Source organism: Podarcis filfolensis (assembly GCF_964270895.1).
Source record: "Podarcis filfolensis genome assembly, chromosome: 2".
In the NCBI taxonomy this organism is placed as follows: Eukaryota; Metazoa; Chordata; class Lepidosauria; order Squamata; family Lacertidae; genus Podarcis; species Podarcis filfolensis.
In genome coordinates this window covers 81532768-81546011 of record NC_139605.1, presented here as the reverse complement: position 1 = coordinate 81546011, position 13244 = coordinate 81532768, and the positions used below count along the sequence as shown (strand labels likewise).

The 13244-nt window shown below is 44.4% G+C and overlaps 1 protein-coding gene across 16 annotated transcripts in view; it reads right to left on the bottom strand.

Annotated features, from left to right (window-relative positions):
* ADGRL1 (adhesion G protein-coupled receptor L1) overlaps window positions 1-13244 on the bottom strand; it is a 133148-nt gene that overhangs the window by 50190 nt on the left and 69714 nt on the right. For all 16 annotated transcript variants that reach the window (XM_083597577.1, XM_083597574.1, XM_083597576.1 and 13 more), the window contains exon 3: window positions 6843-7059. In XM_083597577.1, coding sequence (XP_083453703.1) covers window positions 6843-7059 — 217 coding nt within the window. The remainder of the gene's footprint in view (window positions 1-6842; window positions 7060-13244) is intronic.

The window sequence follows — 13244 nt, the reverse complement described above, 5'->3', positions numbered from 1 at the left end:
GAGGTTGGAAGGGGGACTCCCAGGGGCTGTCGGCTGCCAAAGCAACTGGAGCCGGTATCAACTCAGGCCCCTGGGGCAGGACAGCCACCACCTGCTTCACTGAAGCGGAGTTTGTCAGCAAAGTGGGATGGATGAGAGTTGAGGTGCTGGCGCTTCCAGCTCTGTAAAGCCCCACCCAATAGCTAGTCACTTTCTCAGATGGTGCTGTGCAGAATGCCCATCCACTGCATGGCTTATCTTTGGGCTATGCGCTCAAAGAAAGTTGTGGCTGCTGTGCTCCTTGCCGCGTCCCCCTGCTGCTGTGCTGTGAACTAAGCTACGGTTATCTGAGCCCGGGCTCAGGGCTTATCTCACTCCAGACAAACCAAGAGCTGCAACCAAGGTTTGCTCTTGAATTTGTGGCACGTGCTCGTGTCCATTCAGCACACTAAGCCAAACCATAACTTTGCTCACAGTAGCAAGAGGACTGGGAGAGGAGCCATAGTTTGGCTTAGCATTATGCGCAGACACCATCCATTATGTTTTAGATTCTTGTATTTACTATTATTCATTTGCTATAATGCAAGCAACTTTGGGTACAATCTGGTAAGAAAAACAAAAACAAATGAACACATGCTGTTGACAGGAAAGGAGAAGCAGGCGGTATTTGTTGGGCAGGCAGAGAGGCTGAGGAAGTTAAGAGTGCCCTAAAATACAGTGGCTGAAGGATGAGGGAGACAAAGCAGGCAGTGGGCAGACGAGCAAGAATGGGAGAGAAAGGGGTCAGGGGAGGCACACACAGAGACTAATGCAGGTAAGAGGCAGAGGAGATACAAAGGGAAAGGAAATGAACAAAGGAGAAAACTGCACCCAGGATTTAGAGACAGGCAAAACATCATGCTGTTGGCAGGTTAAAAAAATGAAAGGGAGGGAACACTGGAGACTAGGAAACTGTCAGGCAGGAAAGGCAAAAAGCTCAGGACTGGGAGGTTTCATATATTGATCTGAACAAAACAGGTCCTATCTTGAAGTCTTATACAAGCTACATTTGTTTGGGGTTTGTCTAGCAGCACCTTTGACATCTACCTAACCTTCTTTTTTTGGCATTTACTTACTGTGCATCCAGCACCTTCATTAAAATATATAGCACCTTTGGCACCACTTAAAGGTTTCTGAAATCTTAAGCAGTAATTTAAATACTTTGGGTTCATCTTTCGGCTCACAGAACGTTGCACCCATGAAACAGAAGACTATGAATCCTCAAAAACAAGGAAACTTCAGCTGTCTAAACACCAGCATTACATGGGGAACAGTGAACAAAAAATAAATGTTTTGTAAGCATGGGTTGTGCTTACGGACAGTGTCCGGCATGAATGGCCATTATCACTCCTCAACTAACCCAATGTGTGATAGAATTTGAGGTAAGATTAGAGGAATGAAGCTAACCATATCAAACCAATCCCAATTGGGAATTTTCACTTCTACTGCACTGCAAAGAGTGTATTCTCCTTAGCACTGGAAATGGCAGAAAAATTGCCTATCAACTTAGTATGGCTCAGCTTCTGAAGAGAGAGAAAAGTAAAATAATTGCAGCATAAGATGAACATGTTTATTATATTTGGAGGCATCATGACTATAAAATAAGTGCAAACCTCCACTGGATCAAAGTTTATGCTAACCTGCCTGAGCTGTCCTTGTTACCTGTTCTATAACTCTCCCTTCAAACTCTTAGCTGGCTTCATGGCAAATATCACATCAAAAAACCTAGAGACTTGGCTAATTGTGCTAAAAAGATTTTAGCACACTCTTTGGCCACACTCTTTTCTGCCATTTTCTCATTGTTCAATCCATATATTAATTACCGTATTTACTCAAGCCATTGAATCTAATGCACACCTCAATTTTCAGAACCTTGAAACAACAAAAAAAGTATTTGCTGGCAAATGTAAATGTTCCATCAAATCTAATGTGCACCTTAATTTTTGCAACGTAATTTGGCCAAGAAAGGTGAGCATTGGATTCAAGTAAATATGGTAGTTCAATATCAACACAGAAACCTCAAAATGCTAATAATTTAGGAACATGCATTTATTCATTTTTAAAGTGTGCAAAGGCTTAAACCTGCTTAGAAGTCACACCCTCTGACCTGCAAGACCTTCCTACAAAAGTTCATCTAGCATGGACTGTACTACTTGTGACAGCACCCCTTGGACTGTGCCATTTCAGAAGGCAGGGAGAGGAAAGGGGAAGAGGAACTGCAAGTTTGGCTGTTTCCCGTAACAAAAATTCCACACATGGAGAAGGATGGCACACCAAGGAAAAGAATTCCAGGCCAGGCTTTTGCCTTATGCATTTATTTTCTATGTGAAAGGGTTTTAAAAAATAATAATGCTGGAGCATTCAAGCATGTAATTGCCAACCCACAATTTGAAGTGGTACAGGCTAGGAAGAAACATATCATATGGTAATTCTGAACAATTAGTTTGGTTTTGAATCTTAGCTGCATGGTCCCTGGTTGTGGTTGCTCCATAATTAGGGATAGCAAAAAGGTACATATTCAAATATTTTTTCTTATTACTCCACTTGTTTCAAGGCACTGAAAGGAATTTATAGGACTAAGCCAGGCCTGGACAACTATTAGCCTGTCAAAGAAAACATGGCTCCCCAGCCATACATGACAACCTACCAGGGAGGCTCATTAAATTTCCTGCATTTGCTGCTTTCCTGGGAACAAAAGCCATAGGACTGACATACAAGCACCTTGTAGACCACAACAAATGGGCGGTTTATCTTGACACAAACTCTTGATATAAATTCTTAAGAAGAGTCCTGCTGGATCAGAGTAATAGTCCATCTAATCCAACATCTTGTTTCCTAGAGTGGCCAACTAGATGTCACTGGGAAGCTCACAGGCAGAACAACAGGTTGCTTTGGGGCTTCCCAGAGGTATCTTGTTGGCCACAGCGGGGAACAGTGCTGGTCTGGATGGAACAGCTGTCTGATCCATCAGGCATTGTTTGAGGGCCTTGTTTCAGTCAGGGGTTAAAATGCCCTGGTTTTAGGTCTGTACCACCTATGAACACCTCCCCTCCCACCTATGAGCCCCCCCCCCCGGTTTGCAACTCATTTGTTGACTTCAACGGGTCTCCTCTGTGGTGTAGATGGATTGTAGATGGGTGTTTAGGCAGCAGATATAGCTGCTTAGCAGCAGAAACTCTGCTTGTATAATTAGTAGATAATATTTGGTAACAGAAATGAAAATCCAAACAGCATGTAAATGCCTTGCTAATGGTATTGGTAACAAATTAAACATTGAATATTGTTTAAAACATTAGTGAGTTTTGCTGCTAAGGGCAATTAGATTTAGCTTGCATTTAAAAAATCTGCTAGCAATCCTCAAAGCTCTCGGGGATTCTTGATTGCCCACTGCTGCTGCTGTTGAAGAAACTCACCAATGGATTTTGATAGAAGCACAAAAAAGGAGAAATAACTTAGCGAGCAGCCAGTCACTAGCAAAAGTGAGTAGGAGTAAAGGAAGCCACTCACCAGCCTACAGGGTCTCTGCCAATCTAGAGAGGTGAAGAGCTGTGTGAAAATAGGTGAGATGGGATTTTTTGGAGTGGGATGTTCAAGAGGCCACAGCTGCTTAAGTCAAATAATGTATGTGTGTGAAAGAGAGGCAGGTGTTTCTGTGTAAGGCATACAGGTAAAAATCAATCAAGATACTGCACCAGAACTGGTGATTAATGTGGGGATAAAGAATCAAGCATTCTTTATTCTTCATTCTTCTTCATTCCAAAACCATGAAGACCACCCCAGTGTTTACTTTCTAAATACAGAGATGCCAGGCATCAAGCTGCCTGAAAGCCGGGACCATACTCCCAAATGTGTAGAGAGCACATGCTCAGAGTCACTGTTTTCCATGTTATAATGACTATATTTGCTCCATGGCTGAGCCCTGGCTCCAAAAACATGTTTTCTGGAACTGAACTCTAATGAAATATGGCTTAGATTAAGCCATGAAAAACCCTCTTTGGAGAAAAACCTATGTATTAATTGACTGGTTTTGCAGACCAGTTTACCACATGCCCAGATTGTCTAGACACAATTCTGTGCAAAATGTTACACTAAGTGAGTGGCAAACCTGTGCGCATGAATTAACAACTTGTTAATTCAAAGCAGGCTAAGCAAAATAAAAACCTTCTCGGTAGTGGCGCCCACCCTGTGCAACACCCTCCCATCAGATGTCAAGGAAATAAACAACTATCTGACTTTTAGAAGACATCTAATAGCAGTCCTGTTTAGGGAAGTTTTTAATGTTTGACGTTTTATTGTGCTTTTAATTTTCTGTTGGGAGCTGCCCAGAGTGGCTGGGAAAACCCAGTCAGATGGGCGGGGTATAAAATAAATAATAATAATAATAATAATAATAATAATAATAATAACAACAACAACAACAACAACAACAACAACAACAACAACAACAACAAGCCACTATGAAGCAAGCCCCCTAAAAGCATTGTATGAATCAATACCTGAGGAATGTAGTGTGCTTTCACTAGCTCTAGTCTTTTGTTTTTGGCAAATGTCCCCAGCAAGCTTTTACAAGAGGGGAGGGAAAAATGAATAGATTCCATATCATGTCATTGTAGAATTATGTGTGTTTATTGCAACTTCTAACCCCACCCCCTTCAAAGGTAACAATCTGGTTTCTATCACACCCTATTCTCTGTTATTCTTCTGTTTTACATACAGTACTTACCAAGTCTCTACATGTACATTTCACATGGAGTTTATCTGCTCCTGCACCCAGGCTGCAATCCCAGAGGGTCTGACAAGAGCACAACACCCACACTGCTACCCCAATTTTTGGAGGGTTTCTATGGGTGGCCCACCAGAACTCCTAAACTGCATCCTAAATTCTTGGCTTAAAAAGTACTTTGGTGCAAGGAGCTGTTTTAAGGGACATGCATGTTTCTTTTGCATGCGCACTGGTAACAGTTTCCCTTAGGAAGGAGCAACACATAAGCCACAAATGGCTTCCTACTCAAAATGAGAAGCTAAGAATCATATCAAATGAAGGATGCACCTGTTGCTGTCCTAAAGGAAGCAGCATCCATATTTAGCAAAAATGCTCCACATGCAAGGTTTTTTAAAAACAACAGCAACATGAGGACTTCAGTAAAACCGTGTAAAATAAATAAAAAATAAAAGAGCAGATTCTCAGAGTTCCACAGCAAATGAGTCTACACCCAAGGCTACACTTATATACTTTGCAACCAGTTCCAAACCACTCTTTGTTTCTGTGGAGGCAAAATGAATGACAAATGCAGCCCAATTCATTTCTCACTTGTCTCATGACAAGTAGCCAGCCTTGTGTTTCAGCTGCATTAAACAGTCATAGAATGCACTGCAAACAGTGGCACCTCCTCGCTGGGGTGTCACAGCGGTAGAGTGCCTGAAAAACTGCCTGTAGATGCACTTAATTGTATTCTAAGTGCTTGAGTAACATTATTTACTATATCCTACTAACTAACAATAAATGAAATCATTTTTTAAATGGCTAGTGACAGTACTGCTATTAGAACTTTAAATAATTCAGGTAACCAATCCTGCTCAGCAGGGAAGTAAAATTTGCAGGAGCGCATGGCGCACTAAGCAAAAGTGAGGGATGAATCCTATGGGTGGGACGGACTACCAAGGAACCAAGCCTGCCTTCTTTCAAGGTGACTTTAGCACAAAGTAACAACAGCAACAACCCAACCTTTCCTGGGTGGTGCTTATTCAGCAAATGTATTTTTGCTGGGTTGGTTGAAGTGAAAGTATGATTCATGTTAAATCTCAGGTATTATACTGCTTAACCAAAAGATTCTGGGGCAAGGGTTTCAACACTATTTCTTTCAAGTTTGGAAAAAACTTCGCCTTTTGAATTCCTGTCTGTAACACAGCAGTAGATGTCCTGGAGACCAGCAAAATATGGCAACTCAGTTAGGTAAATGGTGCCTCTGTTTTAGTAGTATTTGGTAAGGGATAGAGAGAGATTTTCTAGACTCAGGGATGACCGCTGTGAAAAGGTTTGAAGAATACTCAGTCTAAGCTTCTCAGTTCTGTGACATAACATTAAGCTCAGGCTGTGACATGAATGTTATATTGGGAAATACATTCCCTATGCATTCCAGTGCAAATCTTTAGATGGAAAGACTTCCCTGGATGTCAGTGTGGTTTGCACACACTAAGAAAAACTTCAGAATACGCTCATCCAATGGAGCAGAGCTACTGGCATTACCCGCCTGACAGCAACATGGATGCTGCTTACTGGGAGGGATGAGGCAGCAGCGAGGCCAGGGCTGCATGGGCATACTGGCAGAGTGAATGCTGCACTCCTACCAATGCACCCACATGGCCCTGATATGGCTGCTGCCTTATCCCTCCCCCCTGCGGTAAAGGGGAGGCCACTGCTGTGGCTCTGCCCCACCAGGCAAGCTGCTTCTGGAAGTCTCAAGGGAGTTGTTGATGAGGAAAGAACGAACCAGACAGTAGACTGCTGGATGGTAATCTGGGCCAGATGCAGATTGGGACAGCTGACAATTAATTGTTGTTGTTCTTATTACTATTATTGTTTTATTGTTACAGGCCTTTATATCCTGCCCTCCCTCTGTTCATTCTGAAATGGCAGCTCAAAGGATGACATAATGGGTTAAGAAACTTACTGGAGCTCAGTGGCCACAACTCCATATTTTAAAAAAACAACAAGAAGAGTGACTTTGGAGGAACACAACAGGCCTGGGAGTATTTTGAAGGCGAAGGAAATTAGGGAAGGGAAATGCCTCCTCAACCCCCCACTGAAATACAGAGTCTCTTACCTTTGGGACATGATTTTGAAGGCATCTGGAAGATAGCACTGGACATTCTCCATCTGGAAGGGATCAGCATCACAGATCTTGTCGTCCGTACGCCCATAGTTGGCATTTTCCACCATGATAACATCACTGCCTGGGCAGCGCAGCTCAATGGGGTAGCCCTCACATGCCAGTTCCCGCCGAACCAGACCAAAGGGTAAGCCAGCACGGCTTAGACCTGCTGAGATAGGAGATGAGAGGGTCAGGGCTACAGGCTTATTATGCCACTCGATCAAGCAATTCCAGTTTATCTCCTGATGGACTACTGCAATTTCCTACCAATCCTTAGATATGCACAGCACACACCATGAGACTAAAGCATGGAAAGCAGGACTCCAGGGTTGTTTTTCCAACTCTGCAGTCTTGTACAAAGAGAACCTAGTAAATCAGGATTTCTTATTTTTCTATTGCATTTTCAACACATGCTGCAAAACCTATAACATGTTTATCTACTTCTGAGTCTCTGTTTTCATGTCAATCTTTGGAGAACAACAGCAGGGGTTCTGGGTTCCCTTCTACCTCCACTGTGGCATGTCTGGTGTATGTTTTGTATGTGGAAGAGTGCTTGTCCGGACACTACCCAAGAAGAGGAGAGAGAGAAAAAAATCTGCGCCCCCCCCCCCCATTTGCTGAGCTGAGCTGCATATTCAGAGTAAGCTTTACAGACTTAGGCAGATGTGCCTTTAAAAACCCAGACATGTTTTTCATAAAGCTCTTGGCTCCCTGCACCACCCGTGACCCACTTTAGAGACAGCAGCTGAGGAAAGGGTCTGGGAAATGTGCTGAGAAAAATTCTTTGCAATCCTTTTGAATCCTGCAAGGTTTTGCGAGACTGGAGAGGTGGAGATGGGAAGTAAACAAGGGGGGGGGGAACCAACTGAGATCTGAACATGGATATTAGGGAGGTTTCTAGAAAGATTCATGTTTGAGCTTTCTGCTCATTTCTATTATGGGAAGGATATTGCACGATTGCCGGGCTGAGAGCTCAGGCTCCTGGATCCCTCTGAACAAGGATGAGAAGGAGAAAAAGGACAACTGGAATCCATCCGCACAGCCAGGGCCAGCCACCAACATTTTACTGCCTGAGGCAAAGCAGCAAATGCCTCACCCCCGCTAGTCAAGGGCATTTTGGCATCTGAGGCAGAAAATCCCACATGCACATCTCCCCCTCCCCCTCCCTAGCAGTAAAAAATAATATTATTATTATAATAATGCATTAAATAACTAACAATTTGCTGCCTTTTCATGACATCCTAAATCAGCAGCCTGAGACAGCCCCCTCATTCTATCTAATGGTAGAGTCAGTACAGTGGGTACAAATTAACCTGTATCCGTCTTTAGCAGTGCAAATCTAAGCATGTTTAACCAAATGCAAATCCCACTGAACTCAATGGAAGTTACAGCACAATACTTTACATGCCCACTCAGGAGTTCAATTGAGCTTATGCCTAGGTAAGGAGGTGCTGGATTGCAACCTTGGCCTGTGCATTTATTTAAGATTGCGGCCTAACAACACAATCCTCTACTCAGATGTAAACCCTGTTGAATTCAATTGAGCCTAAATTGTCTCATTTTTAAAAAAATAGTTGCTCTAACAGTCCTTCTCCTTTCAAACTAGCATAAAGACTGAGCTGCAGTGTGCTTGGTGTCTCCTCAGAAATCTCACACCTCACTAAATAAAACACACTCTTTCCACTCCTTCAATTAAAAATGATGCTATTCCAAAAGAAAGTTCCCTCAAACCTCTTAACACACTGGCTGTAGAAGGGGCAGGGCTTCATATCCCTCAGCTTTTCCATCTCAGTGTTGGCAGCTCCATGTTGGCGAAGTCAAGGCATGGATGGGGGCTTGTTTCCCTGGCAAATGCTCAAAAGCTCAGAGTTGAGCACAGCTGTGAGGGGAGTGACTGTAAAGGAGGCTGGAGGGAATCAGGAAGCTGCTCTGTGCTCTATCCTGGCCTCTCCTCATCGCCCGCTTACATGGAATGGAGCTTCCACATGCTCCACCTCCTATGAAGGATCCTGCCCCATCCTGGACTAAGCTTTCTACTGTGGAGGGAGCAGCAGGAGTACCAGCAAGTGAGCTGGAGGGAATGGTAGGAAACAGAAAACTAGGTAGACAAAAAAACAGGGGCAGCAAACCCGGTGGCAGGAGCGAGCAGAAGGAGACGGTGGAGCGTCTGTGCCAATCAGCTGCCTTTGATGATTCGCCACCTGAGACAAATAAAAGTCTTGGGGCCAGGCTTCCCTACAGCTGGGTCTTTGAGACTGAAGAATAGTGATGTGACTGTTTATAGCAGTGGCGTAGCGTGGGTTGTCAGCACCCGGGGCAAGGCAAGTAATTTGCGCCCCCTAACCCATGGATTTGCGCCCCCTAACCCGTGGGTTTGCGCCCCCTAACCCATGGATTTGCCCTAACCCCAGATGTTGCGCCCGGTGCGGCCGGCCCCCCCTGCACCCCCCACGCTACGCCACTGGTTTATAGTCACTACATGCTACAAACATCAGTTTGGGAAGGACAGCTACCTGCAACGACTGCATTATGGTTTCCTACAACCCTAGTAGTATGTTCCCCAGCTACAATTTGAGCTGGCTGAAAACTGCATACTTAATGGCCTACTGCTGTCTCTGCCCCACTCCCAACCGCTGCATTTCTCTATCCACATGGCTCCCTCCTCATGCTAAACTGGGAAGAAATGCCCCCCTCATTTTCTAGGAGCAATGCCTGCAATAGAAGAAGCAGCACCACACCCCTCATTCACTATTAACCAAGGGGCTGAAGTAGCAGGGCCTGGAACCTGACAGAAGGGCCAAGATGGCAGTGAAACAGCAGCCACATACCTGGACAGCATAGGTGTGAACTGGCAACTATGTTCAGGCTGTCTGGCATGCCTTTCAGGGACAATGCCCTGAGACAAACCTTCAATTTGGCCTGTGCGCCATTTGCTTTGATGTGTTCTTTCTGCCATTATAATCTGTGTGACATTGGGTAGCACATCAGCTCTGCCTCTCCCAAATGGGGACGGTGGGAAGGATGTACACCCAATGTACACTGCTAGAAAACTGCAAGGGGAGTCGCTCGGTTGTATGTGTGGGTACACTGTGGCGGCACCTAAGCCTTCCTTGCGGGCTTCACATAGCCTCTTAGCTTGTCGCAGCTAATCAGCCAAGAGACCTGTACCTTCAGCTGCAAAGGGCAAGAGTCAGAGCCCCTAGTGGGGAACATACATTAGTGGCACTCAGGGCTTTAAAGGCAGGCTAGAGAGGGGACTGGGAAGCAAGCATGTCATAGCTGCTCTTTGTGTAATTTTTCCTTCCCCCTTGCTGGGTTAATGGAAGGACCCTGTGGAGGGAGTCTGTAATTAAACCATTAGCTGAGTAACTAACTAGTAACAGCCCGAGTGCTGGTGGTTGTTTCAGGCAGTGTTGGTGGGGGAGCCCAGCAGACAACAGAAGGTACGAGCTGAGAGAGCAAGAAAGGGCAGCCGAGAGTGGATACGTGAATGGAGGACAGTAAATGAAGAAGGGACAGCAGACCTTGGCAGTAAGTATTGTAGAAACCAAAATTTGGCTGCCAAAAGCCATGGATTTCCCACACTGGCAGCCTCAGGATAGCCTCATGAACAAAGCCCCAAGAGTCTCCCAGCTGCATCTGGATGTGTTTGCAATGAGCTGGGGCTATGGCACCTATTTGGTTTCAGGGCAGACAGCTGGTTGCAGCTAATTGTAGGTGTGATCCGAGACTTTCCTAAACATATTGAGTAATTCACAGGGGCACAGTGTTGCGGGGAAAGCTTTGCTTCCAGCTCCTTACTTTATTAGCTGCCACAGCTACCAACCTCTTGCTTCTTCTCAATAGGGTCTGAAGAGTGACATTATATCCCCTCTATGCCCTTTTATCAGTTGTTGGTCTGTCTGCTCCTCCACACACCACTCCACTTTAGCAGCTGGGCAAACCTGGCTATTCTTGGGACTGAGGAGGTAAGTTTACTTTGGAAAGTCCCAAGACAGATTCCTTGTATGTGGACACACGAAGGAAGGGACCAAGGGACATGTGTCCCTCGTGGAACTGGGCAGAGGGGATGGTGGAGAAGCTGCAATTAGCAGGGGTAAAATATTTAACACCTAAAGCATAAACCTCCTACTCAGACTGAAGGAGATGCTCTTACAATGGGCAATTATCAGCTACTATGCCCACTGATTCTCAATGGTGGATTACAGGAATCTTGCAAACAGGTATACCAGGCAGGCAGCACTGGATGGCAGAAGCAATTTGGAATTTAGCAGGATAAAAGAAGAAAATAATGGGAATGAAAATATTTCTTTTCAATATGTTTCAGAATGACCAGCCCAGTGCTCCTCCTGGGGTACCAGTGGCCTCTTCATCCTGGCTCTAACCACGTAAGCAGGAACATGAATATATGGCTGTCTACTGATGGGCATCATGATGGGCATTAGGCCCTCCCTACCCAAACTGTCAAGCTCAGCCATACAATGAACCATGGGTTAGTGAAGAAAACTGGCTTTGTTTAAAGCCACCCCCTGCCTATTGAAACCCATGTGGCTGATGCTTTGAAGCTGGACCCAAGTGCTATGCAGTTGCCCTAGGAAGGGAACACAAAGGGGCCTGAGAGATGAAACGCCAGAAGCAGCAGCCACAATAGTGCCTTGAAGTGGGAAGCATGGGACAGAAAAGCACTGATTAAAGAGAGGCCAGGTGCATTATGGGAGATTCACCAGTGACTTTGACTGCTAGAGCTTCCTGCTGAAAGAAGGAGGGAGATCAAACACTCCTCTCATACAGCAATCTCCAATAGTATGGCCAGGTATAATGTGGGCATGGGTAGAAAATGTGGGGATGAATGTGAGGAACAGGAACCCTGGTTGGATATGAAGTGTACCAGTGTTCCCATGTTCTCTGCACTCTTACAGTGCTTCAGAAGTATTTTTCTACACGTTTATGATTTCATTATTTAGTTACCTGTGCCTGGAAGGCTCAAGGTAGGTAGAAATTATGAATATACAGAGACCTCAAACTGAAGTGCTTTCATCTTTGGGGAAGATGGATAGATCATCATCAACAACAACAACAACAACAACAACAACAACAACAACAACAACGTGATCTTAAAGACTTCAACAGATCTTGGAAGGGCCTTAACAAATTGTGCCTATCATATGTAAAGGCCACATTCTCTACATTGGGCATTAAGATTAAAAAATAATGCTTCCTTGAGTTCACCATCAAAAGGCTGAGGCTAGACAGCAAAGGCATGTAGAAAAGCAGACCCATAGCCTGTGAGTATTCCACATTTTGCAACTGCACTGTCCAGGCACAGATATTGCTGCTGAACTCAAATGCCAGCATGTTCACAATCTCCAAGTTACAGAGATCAAGAGCTATTTTAGCAGAGTCTACTCTCTCCAAACCCAGGGGTGGTAAGATAAATGCAGCCAGGCATGAATAAGGAAGCTGAGTCTAAAGCAAATCGTTGATTTATGTGTATGAGCTCCCACCACTGATAAACTTATAACATTCAGGTTGAACAGAGACCCAAGAGCTTAGTATGATCTAGGATCCAGGCCACAGAACTATAGGCAATCACCTTAGTTACAGAAAACAAGGTCATTTCACTTCCCACAATCCTCTTCATTTCTTGACTACATCCAAATGCACTGTAGTGCAAGGCTAGTTGGCAAAGGCAATTTATGTAAGTCATGAGGAGCAGAAGAAAAGAATGCAGAGCAAGCAAATATGTGCAAATTTGCACAATCCATATAGATCCTCATAGGATTCAGATTTTATTTGTGCATTTTTTGCAAGCTTTTCTTTTTTAAGAAAACATAGAATATACAAAATTTTGGGCTTCCCCTCACAAATTTTTAAACTCTTCCTTGTACCTTTGTCACAGCATTAGTTTGAGCATCTTCAGAAATACTTCTTTACATTTCTTTGCATTTTAAAGCACTGTTTATATGTGCTGGGGCTTTGCACATTTGAGTTTAAGGTGGCCTATGGTAGGATACATAGATTAGTTGAGAGATTATGGGTGTGGTCATGCAATTCTCACATGAGTGCAGGTAGCTATGCCTTGTTTCCTGCTTGGCAGGGGGTTGGACTCGATGGCCCTTGTGGTCTCTTCCAACTCTATGATTCTATGATTCTAAGTACAGCTGCCTTCTAGTGGGTACAATAGGCAGTACTCAGTTGCCCATCTGCCTGTCAACCAAAATATCAGGACAAACCGAAAACGAAGTTGGCAGTTTTGTATCTTCCCTTGGGATGCAGCCTGGTAGGCTAACAGTCTATGAAACCCCAGTGTTTTTCCTTGGTAAAGGAGATGCTTGGATCTGAAAGACTACTGAA